The sequence below is a fragment of the Thermobia domestica genome, chromosome 2 (assembly GCF_964235325.1).
Source record: "Thermobia domestica chromosome 2, izTheDome1.hap1.1, whole genome shotgun sequence".
Lineage (NCBI taxonomy): Eukaryota > Metazoa > Arthropoda > Insecta > Zygentoma > Lepismatidae > Thermobia > Thermobia domestica.
This window is the reverse complement of record NC_137455.1, coordinates 151058822-151086184: the sequence shown is the minus strand read 5'-3', so window position 1 is coordinate 151086184 and position 27363 is coordinate 151058822. Positions and strand designations below refer to the sequence as shown.

At 35.9% G+C, this 27363-nt stretch overlaps 1 protein-coding gene and 1 pseudogene across 6 annotated transcripts in view; one reads left to right on the top strand and one right to left on the bottom strand.

Moving 5' to 3' along the window:
- The window catches only part of LOC145676362 (glucose dehydrogenase [FAD, quinone] pseudogene), a 146747-nt pseudogene that overhangs the window by 79774 nt on the left and 39610 nt on the right, over positions 1-27363 (bottom strand). The gene's annotated exons all lie outside the window — the stretch shown is intronic.
- Positions 15220-27343, top strand: LOC145676348 (uncharacterized). 3 transcript variants are annotated; one of them, XM_081747204.1, is made up of 4 exons: positions 15220-15352; positions 19491-19714; positions 21036-21195; positions 24864-27343. In XM_081747204.1, exon 4 carries the CDS (start codon positions 24943-24945, stop codon positions 25387-25389), a length of 447 nt encoding a protein of 148 aa, XP_081603330.1. In that variant the 5' UTR covers positions 15220-15352; positions 19491-19714; positions 21036-21195; positions 24864-24942; the 3' UTR covers positions 25390-27343. The 3 variants fall into 3 exon arrangements, with proteins under 3 accessions (XP_081603330.1, XP_081603336.1, XP_081603341.1); XM_081747210.1 differs by lacking the exon at positions 21036-21195; XM_081747215.1 differs by lacking the exons at positions 19491-19714; positions 21036-21195.

Here is a 27363-nt window from a genome sequence, read left to right as displayed (position 1 = left end):
GCTTCGAATTTGAAATTCCAAAAGGTTGAACCTGTCCATCCTTCCTTGTGGATGGACATTGCAAAAGGATGAGGCCATGGTTTCAACTGCATCGAACAAGAGTAGCGAGATGAATTACCGAAGAAGAGGGTAAAATGGAAAACAACTAGCCTTCAAAGGCGCTTGTTCAACTTAGTGACGGATTATTCTCAAGGAAACACAATACTCGTTCAATATCTGATTGGAATTGATTACTACATAAGGCTGTAACTTTAGGGTATAATGTGTACAATAAGGTTCTTAGAGCGATTAACTGATTAGTTCGTAAAGTAACGTTCTTTTTATTATAGAACGTTACGTTGTTTTTCAGTGCTTGTAGTGTATGATATCAATTGCTTAACTATATAGATTTATATTACGCATAAAGTTGTGAAATATGTATCAGACTTAATGCGGCTAGCTTGTTAGATGTTTTTTCTCTGAAACTGTGTAATACCATATGATAATTTGACTTTTTTTCTTTTTTAGTATCGAACCCGATGTTGTTATATTGTCAGAGTTACCATATGTCAGGTTTTTACCGGGACAGTCCCGGTTTGGAAGCTCTTGAAATAAAATGGAACCTTTGGATGTTACATCCCACGATTAAGGAGATAGGAGTAGGATAGAGAAGACTGTGATTGTGAGAATGAATGAAATGGTGTAATGAAGAAAGTGAAAGGAAACGAGAGAACACTGAGTATATCCATGCACGCAGCGTCTGACTACCAGAAAGCCCATTTGACGCAAGATGGGATCAAACCAGGGACCCCACGAACCAGATGTGTGTTTCTACCACTGAACCACCGTGGCCTCCATGAAGTCTCTCATCCCGGTGTTTCGCCAGTTTACATTTTGTCCCGGTTTTCAGTCGTGAGAATATGTTCACCGTTTTTTGTATGCCTTATCCTCATTGCGGTATTCTTGATTACGTCTGTTTTACATAGTTTTCACATTAAAAGCTACATATGTAATCTTAGTTTATAGTACAGTTAAATATTGGTAGAGCATTGCATACCACGGCATACAGTTACATATATATATATATATATATATATATATATATATATATATATATATATATATATATATATATATATATATAACTACGTTTCTGCATTTCACCCTCTCCCCCAGAGATTATGATTCATTGAAGCGTCATAATCAGTGCTATCGGCTAGTCTCTCTCTCTCTCTCTCTCTCTTTTTCTCTCTCTTCTCCTCTTCATAACAGTTTTACTTAGTGGACGCTAAGTACACGGAACATGGATGTAAGAAAATAACAGGAATTAACGACCTGTGGAAAGAGTGGTAAAATGAACTGGATATCCCTGATTGTGAGATAAAATCAATATAAAATTCCTTATGTGAGCCAGAAATACTGGGCGCTAAATCTACGGGCGCTACATATACGGAACCGTTGCAAGCCCCTCACAAATTTCCAAAGCATTTTTTTTTTCATTTTTAAAAACTTCTTCTTTTACGGGTTTGGCACGAGGGACACGAAAGTAAACTCGTTGGAATCTGTTTTCTATAAGCTTTACAATAAGGTACAGGGTTCATGTCCCTGTGACAATTAGAGGGGGTACTAGGAACGACAACTTAAAGGTCTACAATTTTCTTGAAATCCCCTGTCGGTCCTGAAAAGGATAGAGGGGAAACTTAGTCTTGAGACGCTGATTCAATTTCAGAAAGCAGATTTTCACTACGTACTAAAGTTTTCTTTTTATGATGATTTACATTGAAACCGGAAATAGTTTATTTCTAACACTTCCGGTTGGATAGAAGGATCAGAGAGGATATAGAGGATATTCTTGAGACTTTGAATTCGTATCAGAAAAGTGCTTCTCGCTATTTCTTACCGTTTATGCTCTGATAATTATCAGCGAAGAGAGAGAGAGACGGACGGACGGTCATAGCTGTTCTGCATAGCATAGTTTTAAAAAGATCATTTTAACGTGTTACGTGCAACAATAGTTACTTGAACAAGTTGGTGACGTTGGATAGAATTACTCTAGAACAGTCTGAGTTAAGATAGGCAATGAGCAAGATAAGTGTAATCTCTCTCTTGGATAGCTCCCCTTTCTCAGTTAAAATACCTAAGAGCAGGGTGCGAATTGGCGGGGGGGAAGGCAGGGATTTCCCCCCCTGACAAAAATCTTTCCCACCCTGGAGAAGAAAAATTTTATCCCTGGCAGGGATAACTTTTCACCCCTCTGGAGTATTTTTAAATTGACATAAAGATAGAAAAAGGGAACAATTCTTACTTTGCGTAGCTAACCTAAATATTACTTGAGTGAAAATTTATGAAAGATCTCACATCTCAACTGTTTTGTACTTGTTAGATATATATATATATATATATATATATATATATATATATATATATATATATATATATATATATATATATATATATATATATATATATATATATATATATATATATATATATATATAATGTGTGTGTGTGATGACTGGGTGCGCATATGGGTGAAATTCATCCCCCCCTGGGATAATTTTTCAATTCGCACACTGCCTAAGAGAGTATTTCCAGAACTTATTCTCTTCTGGAAACCAAGGCAAGTAGCAAGAATAGTTATCCTCATATATGGCTACCACAGTTAGTAAAGTTTCTTTTTCAATTTACTGTTACATAATTACAATAGAGATAAAAATAGTTGATCCAAGGCTATACGTTGCAAAAAGATTTCTAAAACTTCGCATGATTATACCTGTATTTGAACAGCAGGTGTGTAGATATTTTTTTTTCTTAAAATCAGTTGAAGATTCAAACCACAGAAAAACAGTAGAATTTATCTTTTTTTTTTTTTCCTATTTGCCTACGTGATAAAAGAGAAATACTTGTAACTGCTTTTAAATTATGCAAAGAAGTCGCCTGCGAAATGTTTGGGCGAATGAACTTAACATTTGTTGCGTGCTCAGAAGGATTGGCAAAATGTAGAAAAGCTGAGACAATAAATCCAAGGATAACTAGCAATGAGTCTTTATTAATTATATGTTCTCCTTCCTGTGCTCCTCCTACTCTTTTTTTATGAGACTGTTAATCACAGAATTGTTCCTAATAGGAGCTCTTGTTTGTTTGAAAACGATTGCCTTCCTCAAGGTTTTAGCTTGTAACCCACTAGCGTTTGCAACTCGTTTCAAAGAGAGCCCCATTTTAAGTTCAGCATCTTCAAATAAAATTTTGTAAAGAATGCTGGGTTACATCATCAGTGCTGTGCCGTGGAAAATCAGCGCCTGGGGTGAGTATACGACTGCGCCCCCATACATATATTGCAAGTAATTTTTCCTCTCTTTTCCTTTTTCTCTCCCGAATTTTGCGCCCCCTTACTTCAGCGCCAGGGGCCATCGCTCCCCTCGCCCTCTCATGGCACGGTACTATTCATCAATACTATTCAATGATCAGTTCACGGGGTGTCTCGGGGAAAAAAAATCCTCCAGAGCTATGAAATTTCATTGCGATGCGTATCTCCGATCGTGCTTAACGTGAGTTACCAGTATTTTCTCAGTACCACTTTCACCCCCTGTGTATTGAAAGTCCCAATCCAATTAGAGATGGCTACGTGTATTTTGCATCAGGGTTGGGTTCGGGCTTGCTGCCCACAACGGAGTTTGCACTTGCTTCGAAAGAAAGTGTTTTCTTGAGGCGACTGGTTATGCAGAAAAGTCATATTATTAAAAATACTGTAAAACGAATCACGGAAAATTTTAGCAACACACTGTCGTTTACATGCGTAGTGTTCAGAAGAGAAAGTTTAGTGGTTCACGAAAAATAATTAAATCGGAATATAACATTCAAATGAGGAGGTGTAACTCAATAATGGCATTTAGTGTGACTTTTGTCGCAATTTTATTAAAAGAATTTTATATTTAAAAGGTACTTGAAATGGGTAAAGTGTTACGGAATGTTGGAGAAATTGTATCAATGACATTGATAAATAAATGAGGTGAATATTATAGCCTATTTTCACTCAGATGCCTATGTAGAGGTTTGCGCATTACCTCATCCGCATCCGCAACCTTATTCACGCTAGTACTGTATCTCTGTCTGCATCCGCAGATAATAAGATAAAATTATATAACTTGTTTCTTGTATGACAATTAAGATATCAAGAATATTTTCTATCATAACTATTTTAAATGCCTGCATTATAATTTTATAAATCCTATGATATACTATCAACAGAGGTAGAGTACATGGGATTCAAACCCTTTGAAAGTTAAACAGAAATGTTAAAAAAAAAAAAAAAAAAAACTACTTGAAAAAACTAAGACTACCTGTAGAAAATTAAATAGCGATTTTCACATTAACTTTTAAAAGTAGCAAAAGTCAGAACACCCAATGAAATTTCCGGCTACGACCCTAAATGTCAATAAAATTCAAGCAAAAGATTTTTAAAAGTCCCTTCCTATCGGAAGCCAACGCTCACACACACAAATACACATATAATACGAAATTAATGTAAAACTCTCAAATGGCAATTAATATTTACTTAAGGTTCCCTCAAATTCAGATTTCTGATTTTTTTTTTTTTTTAAGTAAGGTTGTTAATACCATATCTGTCAAATAATTTCAGAGCAAATCGCTATTTTCTAAATCGCATTACTTATAAAGGTTTGGACGTCTTTATTCAGAACTCAAAGCTGAAATAAACATAAAAGACCCCTTAAAATAAGTCACCTCAAACAATCTCCCATAAAATTAATTACATGAATCCTTTATTATAGTGTTTTGAAAGCAAATCCCGAGATAAATGCAATTTTGCTTTGGTGGTTGTTTATTCCAAATTGTCAATCAGAGATTATGATCACTAACATCTTGTCTTTTCATGAATACCCGCCATTCTTGCAAAAACACAAAATATATCCGCTGCCGCGCAGATCTCTAAGCCTATTTCTCTTCTGCACCATTTATTGAATTTATCAAGAAGTCAAAAGTAAATAACTAATTAGATTAAATGTATAAGTGGCAAACAGCTTTTTATATTCTTTTAAGTATGCTACGAGACTAGTAATACTATAAGACCCGTACATGTTTCAAATGTATGTATGTTGTTTGAACAATTTTGATTAGTGTGACTAAACAGTAATCGCGCTTAGAATATACAACAAAGGTGGTCAACATATTCGCCTGATGTAAATGAGAAAGTCCTCCAATTGAACCTCATTTAGGTGGCTTGTCTAAAGAAGCTTTTATACTTTTCCGATCGAATGTCTCCACCGGTATCGAAGCCCGGGCCGGGACTGCAGCCGACCAGCAAGTCACGAGAGATGGCCCGTGGCGGTCTGTACCATGTTGTCACTAGTAAACAGATAATTAGATCACCAGTGATTTCTGAAATGAAAAGCAGCCTTCAAACTAGGGTTGCCAGGCTCTTCAGACAGAGAGAGAGAGAAAGAAGATTTGGTACTTTTAAGAAAAAGTAGGAAGATATGTGATATTCAAAAACATGTGAGAGCATACATATAAGAAACATGTGTATGCTCTCACTTAGTAGCTAATGTAGCATATTTTGATTGTAAACCGAGGCAGTTTCATTAAAAATAATTGCAATTCATGAAACAAAAATTCAATTACATTTCCTACTAGAAGCCCATGCTATCTGGATCCCACGTTAAACTGTCAGTGCTAGACTCATATAGCCTTAGTGCTGAAAGAGACGTTAAACACAAATTCAATCAACCAAGTATATTACATAAATATTAATCGTCTTTTAATTTTATTTTAATTAAGACTTTTCATCTCTTAACAGACCCTTGTCCTTTTTTGTACGTTCAAAAAATCCTGTTGGTATTGGTAATATCAATATACTTATATCAGATAGATCGAAACTGCGATATGATCGGAATGATATCAGGGGTAAAAGTGTGGGGGAACGCGGGGGTACGCCATCCCCACCTTCAAAAAATATGTACGGCATCCCCCCAGTTTCTAAAAAATTACAATGGGCAAAGATAGGCAGGGGGACGGCTTGACGTCATGCCGCTACCTACCGTTCCTCTAATTTCTCAGATCCACTTTTACCCCTGGATGATATTGACGCGAAAGCCAAGATGCTAAAACCATTTTCTTTAAAATAAGGTTGGGCTGCTGATGAGATAGGAGATAAAAATACAACTTTTTACATTTACACTCTGAATATTAAGTTACATCCTTCAACTGACCTGTTAACAATGTATGAAAAATAAGTTTGTATCTCTCTCTCTCTCTCTCTTTTTTTTTTTTTTTTTTTTTTTTTTTAGCACAAACTTGTGAAAACATTTTAAAAGTGCTCAAGACTATCTCTCTAAAAATTAAAGAAATCGTTTTATGGGGAAAATGAAACTGTAAATACAGGGTGGCCCAAAAGTAGGTGTATACCCTGCATTGATCAAGTATAATATTCTAGTTTATGAGTTTATTTGCTTCGGCTTTTCCGAGCTTAAGATGTAAGTAAAAGCATATTAAGAACAAATAATAATGAAACTAAGTCTACCTGATGAATAACAATAAGAAATTATATAGTACGGTACTGTATATCTACTTTTGGGCCACCCTGTACAGTATAGTGGAGCATGCCAGAAAAACGTAAAACTTAAGGGGAAAACGTAAGATCTGTCAATACTAAATCAAACATAAGAAAGGTGTCCCCCTCCAATATACAACAATTTGAACCACAACAGATGCACTACGGAGAAAATGTTATGTAACTGTAAAAATAGACAATGGAAATGTTATAAATTTAGCATAAGCATTTCCAGAATGTTACATAATATACTAGATTAAAAAAAATTCTAGATAACTGTGGACGGAACCACACCTATTTTTTTTATATTATATCTTTTTTATTTTCTTCTTTTTTAAGGTCAACTGCTTTTGTGTGTCCATTGAAAGAATCCTCGGAACTGTTTGTTATACATAAGTACATCATTTTAAATCCCTATTATGAAAGGAAAAATGTCAGACTGCGAGTATCGCGAATTCCTAATACCTAACACTTGCCGCTCTGCTACGTGCGCTGTCTGTCTCACTTCAAGTGCTGACACTAGCAGCGGGCAATTTGCAATTTAAAATTATTGGGCCTCTTGCAAAGTCATTTTGATGTGTGATTAGCGTCATACTAAAGGCCTGTCTACCGCTGTATGTTAGTCGAACTCTTTAATATGGCACTAATTACGCGTCAGAACGACTCTGCATAAGGCCCATTGTGATCATTTAATGGCAAATTAAAAAAAAACTGCATTGTTTCACTTTTAATTGCTGTATTTTGAAATAGGACAACGCTGTAACCATACTTAGGTTTGAACATTAGTATTTGTGTTTCTCTACAGTAATCAGAAAGCCAACCCTAAGGATTTTATTAAGTTTTTAGTATTACACGCTAAAAATATTAATTAAAAATTAATAAAATATTAATTAGCTAAAATATTATGGTAAAAGGACCCCTGCGTACAGCTAGCCACGAAACAAAATTTTTCGGCATTATAATAGATGAGCACTTCAGATGGAATAGTCATATCGAAGCAACTATACATAAATTGAACTCGAGGCTATATGCTCCAAGGGTGCTAAAAAACACATTTACTTTAAAAGGCTTAATATAAATCTACTATGGGTCCATATACCCTATCATAAAGCATGGCATTCTAGTTTGGGGCAAGGCACCTGAAAGCAAATCTATATTTATTAAACAAAAACAGGTCATCCATACCTTGCATCCGTACACAACAAGCTCTAAATCGTACTTTAAAAGGCTAATGATATTAAAAGTTCCATCTATTTATATGTATAAAGCATCCGTTTTCAGTCTAACGCAAAATGAGGAGGTGAAAAATCATTGTAACACCATAGATCAAAACAAAAAGTCTTACCTTACTAGATTATCACTGGTACAACAGGGCCCCAGACATATGGCAAATAAAAAAATCAATGCTTTACCCAATCAAATAAAAACGGAGAAAAACTTAAATTTTAAACAAAACTTAAATACGTGTCAAATAAAGAAATAAATTTATAGTGTAAAAGAATACCTAGAAATATCTGTGTAAACAATGTAAATACAGGGGTAGACAAAAAAAAAATAATCTAAAAACACTTCATACAGGACACGTAAGTTCGGCCCTCCACTGTACAACACGTGTTGTAGTTGCCGATCTTTTTTTTGTTTTCAATGTGTCATGTGGACCTTCCTCTTCCGTCAGCAGTAACCAGTTCACCTATGAGTGTGGTGGTGTGAAAGTGGTGCGGTAAAATGGGAGACCTGACATATTTCCAAAGAGGCATGATCCTTGGTGCCCGTTTGGTTGGAGCTTCAGTGGCAGCAGTGGCGAACATTGTGGGGGTATCGAAAGGCGCTGTGTCCAATGTCACGAGGGCATTCACAATTCATGGGCAAACGACTTCTGCAAAGCACAACAGTGGTCGAAAGACAATCCTGTCACATAGGGACCGGAGGGAATTAAAACGGATTGTAGCAGCTAAAAAGAAGACCACTACAATGAAAATTACGTCTGAACTCAATTCCGGCCTACAGAACCCGGTTTCATCAAAAACAGTGCAACGGGAACTTCATAAAATGAAAATTCATGGCAGGGCCGGTATCGCCACACCCCTGGTCACAGCAGTAAATGTGAAAAGGCGTATCCAGTGGTGCAAGTACCACAAGGCGTGGTCTCATGAGCAGTGAAAACACGTAATGCGCTCTGATGAATCGACTTTCACCTTGTTTGCAACAACCGACCGTGTTTACGTATGGAGAACACCGTCGCAGGCCTTTGATACAGACTGTCTGCTCCCAGCTGTAAAGCATGGGGGTGGTTCTGTTATAGTATGGGCAGTGATATCATAGTTTTTTGCACGTCCCATCATAGCCCTGCATGGAATGATGAATGCTAAGGCGTATGAGGCCATTTTGGGGGACCAGGTTCTACCCATGGCCTAAATATTGTTCCTTGATGGTGATGGCATCTACCAAGATGATTTGGCACCCTGTCACGCTGCAAAAACAGTGAAATCATGGTTTGAGGAGCATGACCAGGAGCTATCACACCTCCTCTGGATACACACCACACCAGATCTGAACATCATTGAGCCATTGTGGTTTGTGTTAGAAAGGCGTGTTCGGTCTCATTACCTTCCACCAGCATCCCTTAAGGAACTGGAGCATGTTTTGGAGGAACAATGGTACAAAATTCCACACACCACGATTCAGGAGCTGTATACGTCCATTCCACGTCGGATCCAAGCTGTTTTAGACGCAAAAGGAGGTCCCACACCATACTACGTATGATGTTCACACTTTTGCAAACGTTTTAGATCTTTTTGTCCCACCCCTGTATTTTCCCTATATTTGTAATCACTTCTGTAAATCATATTATGTTTTCTTTTATTATCTTACATACTGTAAATACTTTGTATGTGTGAACTGAATCTTCCAAACACCATATATTGGTTAGATGGAGTAATAAATGATAATGATGTTGCAACTTTAACTCTATTGTTTCAATTTAATATCATATTTAAAAATTGATAGTGATGATACAGATATGAACGTGCTTTTTGTTGTTTATTATTAACACAAGATCTTTAATCGTATTTAGATTTGAGCATTAATGTTTGTGGAGCAGCAAGTTATTTGCTGAGCAGAACTAAAAGCAGTGGCGGATCTAGAAGGTAAAAACGGGGGGGGGGAGCCAGTACCCAGACTATGATAGATATATATAAACTTTCAAAAATATATAATAAATTATTTTGTCTCTGAAAAAACTGGGGGCCTGTGTCCCCCGGCCCTGGCCTAGATCCGCCACTGGCTAAAAGAAAGAAAATATTAATTCTAACCCTTCCTTTTCTTCTTTAATAATTATAACCTTTAATAAGAACGATTTTAGCCTACAATGTATAGCGAGCAGAAGGCTTGGTGGAACAAGTAATCTTTATAAAAAGAGATATCGTACGGATATGATACAAGTTTTATCTGTTTTAAGATATACACAACCACCCAAAATCCATCTATTCTCAGGAGACGTGGGATCTTAGCTAAAAATCTATATCTAACTTTTAGACCAATGAATTGTAGTATATGTGACTATTGGGCTGCTCCTAAATAAATTCTCTAAAATACAGAATAAAGAAACCTTAAATTACACGTGAAATACGTTTTAATTCTCCCCCTCCTTCCAATAAAAAAAAAATAAAGAATGAGCCATTTCACTCTCATCAACCTAGTAGTTATGAAAAATAGTTGGTTCAAGTCAACATGATTTTTCAGAATATTATGTATTTAACGAAATTAATTTTAACTTTCCTCGTTTCAAGTATGTTGGTTAGCCAGTTTTTGTTCCACCCTTAGCCCTTCCTGCTAATCTACTTGTGCACCTTTCTTATAGAGAATGCCAGGTTCAGCTCGTGGTTCGGATTCACTTTGAACTATAGGTCAATGTCTCACATAGTCTCGAAGCCAAAGGAATTTCCACAAACAACAGTTGTTCCACGCTCTTAACTACTTTAAAGTTAAATCTATAAATTCTATGATTGAAGATATCCTGAAGTTACGGAACAGAAACAAAAGTCAATTAATGACGGTTACCCTATTCCATAATTCAATTTAATTAGATGTTTATAACTTTTTTAAACAATTTATTTTTCTATATAATCCACCTTCCAGGTACAGCTTCATGTATTTTTCTTTTTCCACTTAACTTTCGAGTAGAAGCTTATAGGCCATTTATCCGACTGTGAAACTTTTGATATTGGTATTGTAGTTTGATATTTCTCATATTCTGTTATAAGCTTTTCTCTTTTTTAAATTTATTCTAATGGAAAGATTCAATCATGTTTTCTTGGCATCTGAATTTAAAATCTTTCGGAAGAGGAGATTTGAACTTCAGGAGTCATCTTCCGCACATCATCTTATCTTAACGGGAACGTACGTACCCTACTCTCAATATAGTCAGTGGTGGCTGTTCAGGGAAGTCACGTCGGTAAAAAAATTAAATTTTATCGCTATAAGCTAAGGGAAGAAAGCTTGCCTATTGTGCTAATTCTTTTCGCCAATGTGACTTCCCTCAAGAACCGCCACTGATCTTACCTTTGAGATATTCTGGCTTTAAAACTTAGTACAACTGCCTCAGGTACATTTTTAATTAAGTTCAGAGAATCCCTGGCATATAGTTTCACACATTACTTATTGTCCTCACTTTTTGGACGTATTTGCAAAATTGTAATTGACAGAACGCACACTCTTGTGTCAATGCTACTTAACATAGAATTAAATAATACATACGTAAGTGTTAACGAATGCATTGCAGGTATTAAACAGGGACATCTAAACTGTACCCATCATTCCATTTACTTGATGTGCGTACAGTTTTATATTATCTTCTTTCTCCATTTAACAATACAGTTTTCATATTCATTTAACGATAGCTCTCTGTCACTACGAAACATCACGAACAAAGTTGCTTAGGAATGGGCACGAGTCGAGCTAAAACTCGACTTGGCTCGAATTCGGCACGAGTTTCGAGTCGAGTCAAAGATAATTTTCTCTAGTCGAGTTCCGAGCCGAGTCATTGTTTTTGAGGTCGAGTTTCGAGTCGAGTCGACTTTCATAAACGGCTCGCTCGTTCAGCTCGTTTTAACTCGTTTTGAAATCATGGTCTGATTAGACTGGAACGCGAAAGCCATGAGAAATGTAAGCTGCAACGTGGAATACTTTTAGTGTTGCTCACGAGAGGGAACATTGCTCACATCTCGTCTCGATAATGTGGCGACAATAGATTTTTATGACGAGACAACCTCAAACGTCGTGAGTACCAATATAAGTATCTATTGTAGTTCTTACCATCAAAGCTGAGCCGGTCGATTTTTTTTTTTTTTTTTAGCTCAAACAGAATCCCAACCGGCTCGGCTTGGTTCAACTGAGCGAATAGCTCGAGCTGGCTCGGTTGGGATGAGCCATTGGCTCGGCTCGGTTGGGATGAGCCATTGGCTCGGCTCAGTTGAGCCAATGGCTTGAGCCGGCTCCGTTCGAATGAGCCACCAACTCTGTTCGACTCGGCTGAGGAGAGCCATCGGCTAGAGCCAGCTCGATCGGGTGAGCTATTGGCCCGGCTCACTTCTCGGTTCAGCTCAATAATGAATAAGCTGTGAGCCGAACCTCTCGAGTCATCGACAACCGTAAACACGGGCCAAGAAGTTTTGAACATATTTGGTCGTCGCCCTATAACTTTCAACAAATTTTGGCTCGAGCCCGAATACTTGCTTCTTCAGAACTCAAACCAGGGACGTCATGAACGATTAGGGATGGTATCGAGACGAGACGAGACAAGACTTTGTACAGTCTCGGTCTCGTCTCGGTTGAAAAATAGCAGTCTCGGTCTCGATCTCGTCTCGAGTCAAAAATCGCCGTCTCGGTCTCGGTCTCGTCTCGGTCAACAAATGCTTGTCTCGATCTCGGTCTCGGTCTCGAGGGCCAAATCTCGGTCTCGTCTCGAAAGTCTCGAAATAAATAGGTGAAATTAAAATTGTAAAAGTATTATTATCGTACAGTCTGTCGTTTCCGCTTCTTATTTTTGGCCTTCATTCTTGACTTAGAATTATAGTATGGTGTACTTCTTCAGAGTTAATTTGCTAGCGCTAATGCTTTCCATGCGTGTGTTCCAGGTTCAATCATCAATGAGTATATCCTGCCTGGGATAAAATCCTAAAAGTAACCCATATTTCACTTTCAGCAAAAAACTTTCTCATATATGGCCTCAGTACTGCCCATACAATTAAACTCTATTAAATTAACTTCGGTACTATATAGTAGTTTATTTCCTTCCTTTGAATCAGAATTGTTCAATACCTCCTAACGGATAACGCAACACATAGCAGCACGAATATATTTAATCTTACCGAAATTGAAATTTTACAGTTTCTCATTTATTATCCAATACATTCTGCTTTGACTGTCATTTTAAAAACAGAATATAACGTTCATTATCTTAACAAATAGGTAAATTATTACTGCAATATATGTTGTTTAAAATTGATCAAATGCTATATTACCGTTTCACATCTACGTGTTAAATTGATACCTTATAACACGAACTTCCTGAACTTTGTGGTGGGAGCTACGGCAGTCATCTTTGCTATGTGGGTATCGGGTTGGATCACGAAAGAAATTAAATTCAAAGTCAGATGTTTCGCATAGTTTGCATCTAAATTTAAGTACATTCTGTTTTTTATACAAGTTCCTAAAGTTGTAATGCATTACATAAGCATATATCCACTGCAATAACATAGATTAAGCTTATTCCTGAGCACTTAGCGGTGCATGTGATCTATACTCAAGAAAATCAATCGTGCGTTCATTACGTTGAAATTTTATATTGATTGAAAATTACTTGCGAAATATAACATACATATTATATAAGTATATAGGTAATTCGAGCTATCTATATCTATTTTCTCTCTCCCGAAAAAACAAGCGATTCTTAACTTTCTAGTTTTTCTTTGTGTTAATTTTCGTAGTTTTGCAGCAACATGAAGTATTAGCTAGTCAAAAATATTTTTTTTTTCGCTGTACGACTTTCGTTAAATTTTGGATCCAATTTTACCCTTCCTTACCTAGTAAATTTATACAATATTATATATATATATATATATATATATATATATATATATATATATATATATATATATATATATATATATATATATATATATATATATATATATATATATATATATATATATATATATATATATATATATATGAACATTAGTGGTAGATTATGCTAAGTCACTTTTTGGTCAAATTAAGTTAGAATACTTTTTTAATAGACTATGTTCTTTCTAGTGGTGTAATGATGTAAGTCTAAAAGCATCCTACTACTTTGTAACTACTTAGTATAATTTGAGAAACAGTACTATAGATCTTAGTTAAGGAACCGGTTTTTCGCTTCTCCTGTAATATTACAAAATTATGACTTGGTTTAATTTAACTCTGAGGTCTCGATATAAAATCATCACCATCATCATAATCAACCATTATTAATCCATTGCTGGATGAAGTATTCCCTAGTTTTCTCTACATCTATATATCTTAGGTAAATATTTTCCAGGTTACTTCCCAGTGGTTCCTGATTTTGTCAGTATTTCTTGTATGTAGACATTTCCTAGGCTGTTTTTGTCACGTGGGATCCAATATAGAACTGTTTTCGTCCATCGATCACACGTCCATCGATAAAAACAATTTGCTTTTACATGTATTGCTGGAACGGAAACTTTGACATTAATATTATAAGTAGCCCAGAGACTATGAAAAACATCGTGTTCTTTCAATATGCCCAGCACATTTTCTAGCCCATGTTAAAATGATTTCATTAGTACCAGTCATTAGTTGCCAAATAATTCATTTCTATATATTTGGGCTACAAATAGTTCATACCCTCTACTTTTGGAGCACAGACACGCTACTTTTTGATCTTCGGATCTGGCAACACTGGCTCAATTATTTAAATCAACACAATGTAAGAGCCCACATTTGCTCTAGTGACTAGCACGCTTGATTTTGGTTAGCATGGTCCCGAGTTCGATTCCCGGTGGCAGTAAAGTTCAACGACCGAAGTTTTTCGGATTCCACTATGATCAGTAACTCCACGTCTCCTTTAGCCGCCATAGCATAACCGTGATTCGTTAAACTAAAACAAAAAAAATCAAAACTCAACACAATGTATATTACTAACTGTAAATCCTTGAATAATTGCATATAACTATATGGTATGGATCGAGTTTGAGGTGATCGGTGGTCAAACTATAACAAATGAAATGCAGTTAGGGTGTAATTAACCCTAGTAGCAAGGTTGGTTGGCCCACCGTTGGGGATTGAGTGGGATTTGGTCAAAACAGTGGGTGATGGTCGGTACAAGCCTATAGTGGAGAAACGTACGTTGGCCCACCGTTGGTTAAATGTATGGTTGGCCAACCAACTATTCTCCCGACCTTCACGCAACTATACTCGAGTTGACTGTTTTCCCAACCAAGAAATACGTTACTTTAGCGTTGGCTAAATAACGGGGAATCGCTCTACGAAAAGCATTTTTTCCCACCACACGACCACTGATTTTTATCGTTGGGTAAAGGTCGCTAACTGCAACATACTTGATGTTGGTAGAGTGCGTTACTGTTCATGCGCAGTTCTTCACCGCCATATTAGAAGTGTTGTGGTCTAGTTACAGAAGAAAGAGTGTGGTCAAACTTAAGTGCTTTTTTAAAAAGATTTAGACCTGATGCAAAAAACCAGCACTATTCATAAGTGAAGAAGACAAGACAAGACAAGACAAGAAAGGTAAGTAGGTTATATAATCGTTCTATATAAAATAATTTCCATACTTTTTTTTTTTTTTTATGGAAACATGTGGGTGAACAGGTTATGATTGTGCATGGAGTGCTAATGTAGAATAACATTGAAATGATTAATATCCATTTTAAGAAGGCAAAATTAGTTTACGTGAGCTAGTTACACTCTTCACTGGGTTACAGTACAGCAGATGTCTGCATGGAAATTAGAGTTAATAAATATTTCTGGGTTCAGTTTGGCCGATTATCTTTGGCTACAATGCATTGTTCCTGCGCATGCACATTAGGTTAGGTTAATTCTGCTCTTCCACCCAAGTGTGACATAATGCTTTGACTTTGTATAAGTTTATGCATTAGTAACGATTCTCCAGTCACTTGAAAAAAGGGAAATAGTGCCAAAATGTACTGAAAACAGCATGCAATAAACTTTAAGACATATGCCCCTTGTACTTAGATTTTGAGTGAATTGCCAAAGTCCCAACCAATTTCAGAAACTTTGCCGAATATATTGAACAATTAGGCCTAGTTTTGGTTTTCAGAGGAACAGTGTGTATCAGTTAGGAGATTTTGGTTTTTTATGTACTGGAATGGGCATTACTCGAGCACACAATTCTACCAAATTTTGACACGTTTCCTATATTTTCAAGTTATGTTAGGGCTTTGTATTCCTTTTAGCAGAGCATGCATTAAGTGAGGAGATCAGGGTTTGCCCAAGTGGGCCCTGCCCGATAAAACCCACCGGGTTTTTTCGGGTTGGACCCACTTGAAAAAAACCATCTGGGTTTTTGAGCTTTTTGTTAGTATTTTTATTGGTACAACTAAGGCGATCATATTGAAAGTGATTTTTATCAGATTTTGAACTTTCATTGGGCGAATCAGATGCTTTCACGTTAAGGTACTCAACAGCATTCAACATAAGACATTTATAAACTTTAGAATGCACTGAATGGATAAAAAGAAAAAACCTTCTCTTAGCTTGAGATAATTATAGAACAAATTAAAGTGCAGAATATGCTTATAGCCTGTTTGAAATAAAATATGCAATTTTATATTTTAGAAGATACTTTCCGTGAATAGTGTGCTCGCCAAATGCGACACCGAAAAACGTTATCCCTCACAGAGTGCCGGTACTACCAGTAAATATGTAGGGCTACTGCATTAGTGAAAATACTAGTATTATTTTTGGCATTAGTGCCGTAACGCCGGACCAATTTGAAAACTGGAAAAAGCACCAAAATGCACTGCATTCGGTTATATTTTGTTGGATTACATCAAATTGTTACTTTACGTTAGGGGCATAAAAACTACTACAGCACAGAAACACAAACCAACCTGTGCTAGGTGGCCATTAAAAAGCACGAATGCTGTCGAACCGAGTCAGGGCAGGGAGACCCGAGCGGAGCAAGGGGTTGCGTCCGAAGGGAGCAGGTGGGTATACGCGTAAGCGAGGGTAGTGACAACGTTCCCGTTCACTTGGAAGTCACTTATCAAAACCGAGGCTTGTAAACTTTTCCGATTTCAAGAAGAATATCGTGCACAACAGTTTCCTGGGGTTTCGTTTCCTTAAATAAATAGTCCGCTAAATAGCCCTCGAAATGCTCTTCCTTCTTCCCCAACACCTTGCCTTTCGCGCTACAATATCATAACAAATGTACCTCTCCGCGAAATAGTCCTTCCGCCTCAACATACTGTGCCGCTTACAAAATCAAAAACAACGAACAAAAACAGCTTTCTTCACTTTTACTAGTTTACTTACCCCACTTTCACTCATTCTTACTCGCAAACTTAAATAAATTCTTCAATTGACCGGGTAAATTTCCTAAAATTGGTCCGGTGCTACGGAACTTAACCCTTATTTATTATTATTATTATTATTTTATTTATTTTTGGTTACCTTTGATGGTAGCACAAGTATTCTTAAGTAAAATTTGGTTTTCCAACAACAGCTGTTTAGTCCAGTTATTTGTTGCTCCTCCTCAAATAAGCATTCTGTAGAATCAACAGCAGCAATAGCGTAAAAATTCTTGTCAAATTTAAGAAGCGTAATGCTCAGAGTTCCGAAAACCGTGTGACGCTTATTATTTCAAGTGCTGAATTCAAACTTCCATACTACTAGAAGTTTCGATGTACAGTAAAAAAAGCTTGGATTTTAGAAAGAAAAAAAAAAGAAAGAAAACATCGCGAAAGAAATGCTCGGGAAATTCCCATAATTGAACACAAAGTATTTCTGTCCATATGTGATATTAATACATAGAGCAAATTATTTAAACCAAAAAAAAAACTGTTTTTTTGGTTTTTTCAATAAAAACCATGGTTTTTGCCAACCCTGGGGCTCAGTATAAATACAGTATGGACGTATGGCACACAAACTACAATGCATAAAACACAAACTAACTTGTACTAGGTGGCCACTAAGAAACACGAATGCTGTCTGAGTCAGAGCAGGGAGACGCGAGCGAAAGCGACGGGGTGCGTCCGTATGGTGCAGGCGCGTCAGCGACGGAGGGTGTTCGCAAAAACGAGGATAGTGGAGACGCACACTTTCACTCACTCAAAATTCATTTAAATATGCTGTGCACTGACAGTAATTTCTTACATTCACACTTCCATTCTTTCACAAAAGATATTTCACATCGTATTTAGCTATAAATTTTCTTTTTGGTAAAACATTCTGCTCGAGTGGAACCGCGAAATATATGCTAGGCCTGGTTGTTGGCTATTTATTGTGTTTTTAAGTAGCACTGTATCTGTACGTGGAAGGAACTATGATATTTGGCGCAAAGACACACTTTTTTTTTTATTTAATGGCGGAAATACGCCTACTATTGTTTTTTTTTTAAACGAGTCTGCATTGTTCAAACTTCGCCAAAGATATAGAGTACTGAACACAACAATTTTTGTTAAAAGTAGAAAGAGGAGAACAATGCAGACTTCAGGGACGTATTTCGGGTGTTTCTCCTCCCCCCCCCCATCTGCACCCAAGGTTGAAAACCCTGTGCATTTTACATAACTTGAGTCGAAATTTATGCATTTCATGCCGTAAACTAGTTCTGAACCGGCCGATTTTACACACACACACACATACACATATATATGTATCATTTTGTTGAATGTTGATATACTTTTTCCTCAATGCATATGAAAAAGTGTTTGGGATTGCAATCAGTTAAAGATTGGGAATCAATTCGAAATTTAATCCCAATTAGGAAATTTGCTATGAAAATTCATAGCTAATTAACATTTAACTCTAATTCCCAATGTTTTTCTCAGGTCTCGAGATGTATTATCCAAAGCGAAAGAAATTATTAAATTAAAGATAACACTGTTTAAAAGAAAAAACTCACTGTTAGTATTTTCCACCCTGCACCAGACTCCCGCGTGGTGCAGAGCATGTTTGCGGTCAGTAGATAAGCTGGACTGAACGGCTGAGAGGAGAAATTAGAATACCCAAACTGTAAGATCAGTATCATAATATCGGGTTTTGAAAGCAGGCATATAAATGAGTATATCCTAGAATTGTACATTCAAAATATGTTGCAATGAATGCATTTGAGGCTGGCAGAAGTAAACTCCTTCACCCATTAACTATTATATCTTTGAAAGCAGAAATGGTTGGTTTTGTACCCTCTATGAAACTGAACTGGTGCAAATATTTATTAATAAATGAATAAAATTCTGAAAACAAAGTTCAGAAATTATTAGTAGTACTATTTTTAACTCTTGTGTACCACCATGGGGTCTTTTGGAACCCCAGATTTGTTTCTCATGTTACAGCTGTTAAACAAGTGAGATTACAGTTCATCTTTTCTTGCAGACTATCTCGAGTGTATGCTAAAGATGCATGCTAAATATTTAAGTTGTCTCTTTGATGGTTCTGCGTAAAGAACATAATTTAGGTGGGATTCTAGAAGACCCCATGTAATTCCTGTGTAAAAGTGTTCTTGGTAGTACACAAGGGTTAACATTCTTAAACAAAAAATGCCGAAATTATGAGCATTCGAAATCGTAATGTTACAAAAAAAAAGAAAAAAAGTTTAAAGTTATTTTCCTTTTATATGTCTTTTTTTTTTCTATTTCTTAAAAGTTTATATATATGCAATACAGGTTATACTTCATTTTTCCCGCAGGTTTCACGGTTATTGCTAAGCATTTGGCGAACATTAAGGGACGTCTGGAACGCATAGAAGAAACCCAGTCACGCATACTGGAATACGTCCACGGAAATTTACGTTCACCGGGAATTTCGCAACCACTGGTATTACCCGACGGTCTGACTCTACCCTGTGAAACGGTATCGTCGGTTAAATCACTGGAAGAATGGGCACACAATGAAAATAATGCTACAAGTTTGGTAGGTTTTGAGCTCACTGTAGTATTTTAGACCGTAATTTCCGTATTTTTATATTATACGGGGTGATACTTCCCATTAGGTATCTTACATTTGTTCAATGACACGTGGCAAGTTTAAACTGAATAAACAAAGTGGGTCATAATTTCCTTTGTAGTTTTGAACATTGATAATGCAGGAACTATGATAGAAATAAACTTGTTCATACCAGCAATTGGCGTCTCTCCTAGTATGAATCTATATAACATGCCACATAAATTGTTCATATATTAAGCCGCTACAGAGCAGTCAACGACCTTAACGTGTCATGTTGGGGCGTGTGTGGTAGAAACATTCGGCATCTGTTTCTATGAATGTCTCAGTTGTTGTAATATGAATATTCACAACCGCGGAAGCGATTATGAATAACTTCGTTCCAGTATACATAACCTAATGAAGCCTATAGGGCATATCTTATTTTATAGAGACTTGGATTTGCGTTCGTTGTATTTTGGGCTCAAGTTCGGCTCCGCCATTCTAACAGGGACTTTCAGGGTTTTCCCACCAGGAGAATTTTAAGACTATGCCTATAGAAAATGGTCATGACTTAAACATTTTCCCGCATCTTAAGCTGTTATGTAACGTGTGTGTTGTATCTAGATTATAAACAAAATGTTATGCACAATGCAATGGAAATATCCCTGAAGTAGCATCCCTGCTTCCTTTGTTTTTGTATCATAAGAAGACAATTATTTATTCAGTGTTGGCGAAATGATTAAAGAGAAATAAGTTTTTCATTGTATATTTGCTACACATTTTAAGTATTTTTCATTGTAAATCTTGGGTACAAGAATTATTAAACGGTATGTCACTTTCAGTTAAAGGGGCATTCCACTTTCCGAAAATTATTCGTTATTTGCACAGTATGTTCTTTATGCTTCATTATCCTTTTAAAATTCGGTTCGTCATTATTTTCATGTTTGGAAATAATAACATATTTTACTGTTTGCCTTATCCGGCTAGTTGTTACGGGATGTTTCATATTAAAAATGTTCTGTTTCCGTTCTTTCGTGTGCAAATTGTATTGCTCTGTGCACTGGTACAAATATATGCTATCTAAACATCTCTAAGTAGTGGTATTTAAGAACCTGTAAAAGTCAGGAAATTTGATTTTGCCAAACGAGCGGGAACCCTTTCATCGATTACTTCTAGTTTTCTTCGTTTCTATGCTAGGCAAGGAAAAAAATTGATATTTTTAGTTCATTGTGTCCTGCTATTCGTTAGTAACAACTAGTGTATTGGTAATATGTATAATTATAACTGCTTTTATTATATTTGCTTACAGCAAATAGCTTTGAGTACCTTGGGTGGTAAAAGTGTTGAGAAATTAGTGAGACGAATGTTAGAAAAAGTATTCAGTAACGACGCAGCAAAGAAATTCAACTGGACCGGTAGAAAGGGTAAAGAAGCACTAAGAACCCTGAGAATAATGCAAATACTGAAAGGTATGCTTTGATTGGAAACTCCTGTCTAATATGCACTTTGTTTGAGGACAAATTTTGGACAGTCACCACTCCTATCAAGTACATTGAGCAAAATGCCACCTTCCTCCCGCGATCTGAGGTTCATATGTGCGTTATTGTTGTGACTGAATCTTGTGTAGGTTCCATTCGTGGATAACAGACCTATAGGATTTACTTACTATTCATTGATGCTCGTTTCCTCCGATAATATGCGCGAAACACAACTTGTACGCTTTACAAATTCAGGGGTGAAAACGCAAAGGGGCGTAACTTGAAAAAAAGTGCGTTTTTCTATTATGACTTCCACGTGTTCTATCAACTGTTAAAATGCAGTATCTCACTTCATTATAGTTCCGGCGATATAAAGATTTAAAAATCAAATTTCCCGTAGAACTTTAAATCGCTCTCCTGTAAACTTGGGAAAAGTCAAGATGCCCCACTTCGAAATGACGGCCTAAATTTCGTTATAGTTTCCTCGTTGGCTTTTGTCACTGCTTAGATTTTCTAATATTTGACCTGTCGGTATCTTGGGCAAGAACTAAATGAATGCTCTTTCATTTATCTGGCTTATCACTCAGTTGTTGCTACTAGTACTTACCAAGACAGTTTCTGTGCGGTCATGCAATGAGAGTGCCTAGCTGGATTACATGCAAAATAACGTAATCTTACACAGCTACTTTCTAGCTTTCATAGTAAAACTTAATGAATCAAATTTGCTCGCAGCTGACATAAAATTTGTTTTCTACGCCATATTAGGACAAACTGGTCCCAAGCTAATTATTATATAACTATTTATTAAAAGTGTAGACAAAACGTACGATGACTACCTTCAACATGATCGTCATAAGGCGTTCGGTCCTCATGTTATTATTACCCCATCGTAAGGTATTGCCCGATTTCTCCAGCAATGTTGAAAATATGACATGTCCAGACTTTTGCCTCGGCCTGCATACATGTAGAATTTTTACAATGAACAATTTGAAAAAAATAGTTAATTTTACTGTTATTACTATTATTATTTAGCTTTATAAGAATTTTTCTTTCCCCCAATACAGAGAATTTTGAATTTTCTTTTTATATTTTTTTATTTTTATTTATTTATTTATTTTATTTTATTTAAATGTCAAAAAATTTGAAATAAATTTTAAACGATGTCCAAAATTCACATATCGGGCAAGCTCTAGAAGTTAAAAGTAACTTGAAAGCCCCAAAGAATGTAGATATAGGATTCGGGAGAAAAAAATTGCATTGGGAAGCTTAAAGATGTCAAGGAAGTAAACAAGTGCAGTTTCTTCACTGATTGTCGAAAATTTTTGATAGGCACTACTGAAAGAAATACTCGAAAAATATCCTCTTACTCGTGCTATTTCATGCTTTGATCCTGAGGTATTCTTGTATAAACCTAAAATTGCCCGGATAAGGATGACGAAGTGCTTGGTAATACTCCATCAGTCGTTTCGTCTCGATGATGTTAAAACAGAGGTAGTTGAGAAAGAGTTCGAACCTTTTTTTTTTTTTTTTCAACCGTCTAAAAGCGTCTTATTTTAATTCAAATCTTGATGAGTTTTATAAATCAGTTCTAAGTGGGAAAAGTGAATTCTAACACTTGTGGAGTCTTGTGAGAGTGACATTGATTATTTCACATAGAAATTCAAGTGTAGAGTCTGGTATTTCTATTAAGAAAAGTTATTGGTAGACAACTTGTAAGTGGCTTCTTCATTAGCCCAACGACAACTGGTAGATTGGCCTACGCACGCGGAACTTCAGAACTCTGAACTTCTGTAAAATGTGCGAGAAAAAGACAATTCGGCTTTGGAAGAAACGGGAAAAGAAAGAGAAAATTATCACTTAACTCTGTATGAGCTTATTCCGTAAAAAAAAAAAAAAAAAAAAAAAAAAAAAAAAATCATTTAGGTGCCGTTCAAAAATTTTGTAGCTCCTGATCCGAAAACTAATTATCGGCCAAGATCGCAATCTTTTGATGCATTTTTTTTTGGGGGGGGGGTCATTCCTAAAATTCTCGTTATCTTTTAATAATATGTATAACAATAAATTTGTTTTGTTGTGATACCAAGTAGGATCTATTGCAATAACTGAAAAAAAAATCGGTAGGAATTGGTATGGGCAGCTGTAATGTTCGCTCGTCATAACTTTCATTATGTTAAACTTTCAAATATTTTTGCGTTTGAGGGTGGAAAATTCACAATTTGCATTCTCATAGTTGCATATACATTTACACATTATTTTGAAAAGTTTCTCATTGTTTTATTTTTCATTTTATTGAATTCAAAGAAATATTGAGAAATTCCATTAAAGTATCGGTTTTCTTTTGTTTGTTTACTAAACTTTTAGGAGCGCTTATTTTTTTTCGAAATTTATAGAATCACTTTGTTGCCATTTTTTTTTTTTTTTTAAGAATTCTTCAGTTACAGCTGCTTGTTGTGCAGAAGGATGGCTAATCTTTTAGTGTTTTATATAAAGAAATTTAACGTTAGTGTATAATATTATTTGAAGATGTCTTATAAAGTCTCTTCACTAGCTCAAATGGCAATTCCTTGGATAACTTACACTGGTCTACTATTATTAGCCTTTTGTATGGCTCTGTGTCTACTGTATAGTGTTACAAACGGAAAGTTGCTGATCTTTGGCAGCACACAGGTTGAGAATCACTGCCCCAAGTCTTTATTTAGCTTTTACGGGCATTCATCATCAGTACACCATTATGTTATTAAATGTCGCGGGTCAGGGAAAATAGGTGATCTTGCACCTGGAAATCAGGGAAAATGATAAAAGTAATTTTGTAAGAACCCTGTGTTGGGTTAAATTCTTATTTTAAAATTCAACCATTCATTACTTTTATAAACGTCATTTCTAGCGTATTGATTACAATACAATGTCACTAAAATGACGTTACATACTTGTTAATATTGTTGATAAATAATAACGCAGGCATGATTATGACGGGAATTTCCTGGTCTAAAAAATACACTAATAGAACCGCACAACTCTATACGCAAAGTACTATTTCGATTCCCGAATATACTTCGTATAGGAGTTGTAGATTTTGTCCTTTATAACCCCATTGCTGGAAATACGTGAAGGCCAAGTTAATTTATTTCTGTCCATACGTATTTTTTTGTTAATCAATCACAGAAACAGGTTGACTTTTTATTTTTTGTAAGAAAACTCTTTTTGCCAACCCTGGTTCGCAACACTTATTACAAGAGAAAAATGTTATTTAAAAAAGATTGAAATAAAAGAACTGCCAAATGAAGTTTTAAAAATATTTTTTCCACTTCATTATTTATTTCGATAAGTTTTAAGGTGTTAAGTGTATATGGCACAAGTCGGAAGGACAAAGGGCTCTGGTAGGGTCTGTTTTGAAAGTTTTATTCCAGTATTCATCTGAGGTGTACATGAAAATTTCTACCCAGTATTGACATTTGCGAAGCACATAATTTGCAAATGCTAAACCAGTGGTAGAATGGACCTTTATTTGTTTACTTTAGAAAATCGCGAACTGCAAATGTATTTAAATTATATTTTATAAATTAAGTTCGGCTGTTTTCACTTTGTACATATGAAATATATATTACGTTGCATTTGAGGGGATTGTTTGTGCTAATAAGCTACTTAACTTTTATTTGCAGTTCTGGTTGAGATGAGAGGCCAGCTACTGAACCTACATCCAATTCTTCGATTTTAAAAGGACAGCTAAATAGTTGAAAAATGGAGGAAACAGTGGAAAAAGAAAGCTTTGGAGATTCTGCGAGATCTAAGCGCCGCAAGATTCAAAAGGAGTATGAAGAAATTGTTAATGAATACAAATTTCTCTCTGCAGAAGTAGTAGGACAAGAAATAAAGAAAACTAATAAACTAGATTCAGATAACAATGCGAATGAAACTTCGTGCAGAAATGATGATCAAGTTCCACGTGTCAGTGACCTCGACATTTCAGAGGTATCTAGTGAATATGATAATTCTAGTGATTTTGGAGTGTGGAGTGATAGTGATGGTGAAGTTCCTGATTCTTTGGAAGTGAAGTTGATGCAGTGGGCAAAGGAATATAACATAACTAATACAGCCACTACCAATCTGTTACATATTTTAAACCAATGTTTCCCTCAACTTCCTTTAGACGCACGAACTCTATTACATACAATTGCTCCAATGTAGATACACGTGCAGGGGGTCTATTTAAATACTTTGGCGTAGAACATAATATTGCGAAGAAAAGGTCATCAGGTTTGATTCCATGTGTTTATCCATTTGTAAATTCCAAGTTGTTGGTAGAAAATGAGGGAACATGTTTGGTAACTATTACAATTAATGTGGATGGTTTACCTTTACATTCGAATTCAACCAAATGTTTTTGGCCTTTAATGGGAATTGTGGATCAGCCAGTGATTAAACACCAGTTTTTCAAGTGGACATTATTAATAATTTTAAAAAGTGAAAAGTGTGTGACAGGACTCGAGATCAAACCCAGGTCCTTAGGTTTATCGCGCCTGTGTGCTAACCAACTTCGCCACCCAGTCGATCCATTTTCCAGTCACACAATTTACACTTTTGAGTACGGTGTTCTTTTTTTTCAGACTATATGGAGAGTCAGGATACCACAACTTTCTGTTGTGATTGGACTTCCCAGCAGACACTGGGGCAGTCCAAACTCAACGAAGTTGTAGTACACTCCATGTGGTCTGAAAGAAAGACAACACCGTCCTCAATAGTTGAAATTGTGTGGTTGGGAGTTAGATCGACTGGGTGACGCAGTGAGTTAGCACATAAGCATGATGAGCCTAAGGTCTCAGGTTCGATTATTGGTCCAATCACACATTTTCTACTTCAAAATTATAATGTCTGCACTTGCGGAGGCTTGGTGTAAAAATCGGAAGTCGCCCTAATTTCTTTATTGAGATATTTTTATTTTCTATAGTCCCTACTTTTCGAGTGTTGACTTTGTGATGAAGTATACTTTTAAGAGGGCTAATCACAGGGAATTAAAATACCGCTAATTTTACAGTAATTATGTGATATCTTCAAATAGATAAAAGAATCGAAATGTGGAACAAGAGCGCCCTAGACAATATCATTTTGCATGAGATACCGTTATCACGAATCACCTAGTAGCTTTGCGTTTGCAGCCATTTGTAAACGCAAAAATAAGTGCCGATTTTTTAATGACTAGAAATCGAAAGCAGATAAGTGAGTCGTGATAACGGTATCTCATGTAAAATAATATTGTCTAGCGAGCTCTTGTTCCACTTTTCGATTACTTTTATCTGTTTGAAGATATCATAATTACTGTAAAATCAGCGATATTTTGATTTCGCCGTGACGGGGCCTCTTAATTTTAGAAAGAAAGCAACGTTTATTGAACTTTAAGCTGTACGTACACATGGCGGGGGTAAGGGAAACAGTAGGTATGTTTTATCCAAATCATCATCCTGTGCCTTATAAAATCGAATCGTACGTTTAATGACTCTTTGAATTTTCATTCGCACTGTTGGGTCTACTTGTCTTTTCCTATGATGTAGCGTTCTTTTATTTATTTATTTATTTGCTTTCTTGGATTTATAAGATAAAAAGGCATTTACTTGTTTTATCTGATCAGAATATTAAGTTGTGTATGTTAAGAAATTATGAAATATATAGGTTTACTTGCCGGTTACACATCTCAACGTTTTTCTTGTAATTTTATACGTATATGAGGCGATGGTGCTGTAAAATTTCTTCATATGTAGTAGAAGTAATAACTGATCTACGCTATCTGAGTATAATTGTAACATTAACAAAATAAGAATTTCCATTATGTAAAACTGTTTACTGTATAGTGCTTCAAAATATGCCATTTTCATGCACAGATTTACTTCTATCATTAACCACCGGCTGGTCCCCTTTCATATGCTCGTACACATATGTGAAATAATGCTGGTATTTCAACATGGATCCAGATTTAATATGCATATCTCATTGTTGTTTACAATGAACAGTTACCACTATTTTGTTTGCAACTTCAAAAATATTTACTATTTTTCTTTGTTATTGTATTTTTTTTTACATTTAAGAAGATTGTAATGTTGTAAAACAAATGATTTTGCAACTTGCAATTATAATAAAAATTATGTAGTGGAAACTTAAGAACAGTGT

Bases quoted from the DNA above. Each gene is read 5' to 3' on its own strand.
- LOC145676348 (XM_081747215.1), top strand. From the start codon at position 24,943: ATGGAGGAAACAGTGGAAAAAGAAAGCTTTGGAGATTCTGCGAGATCT.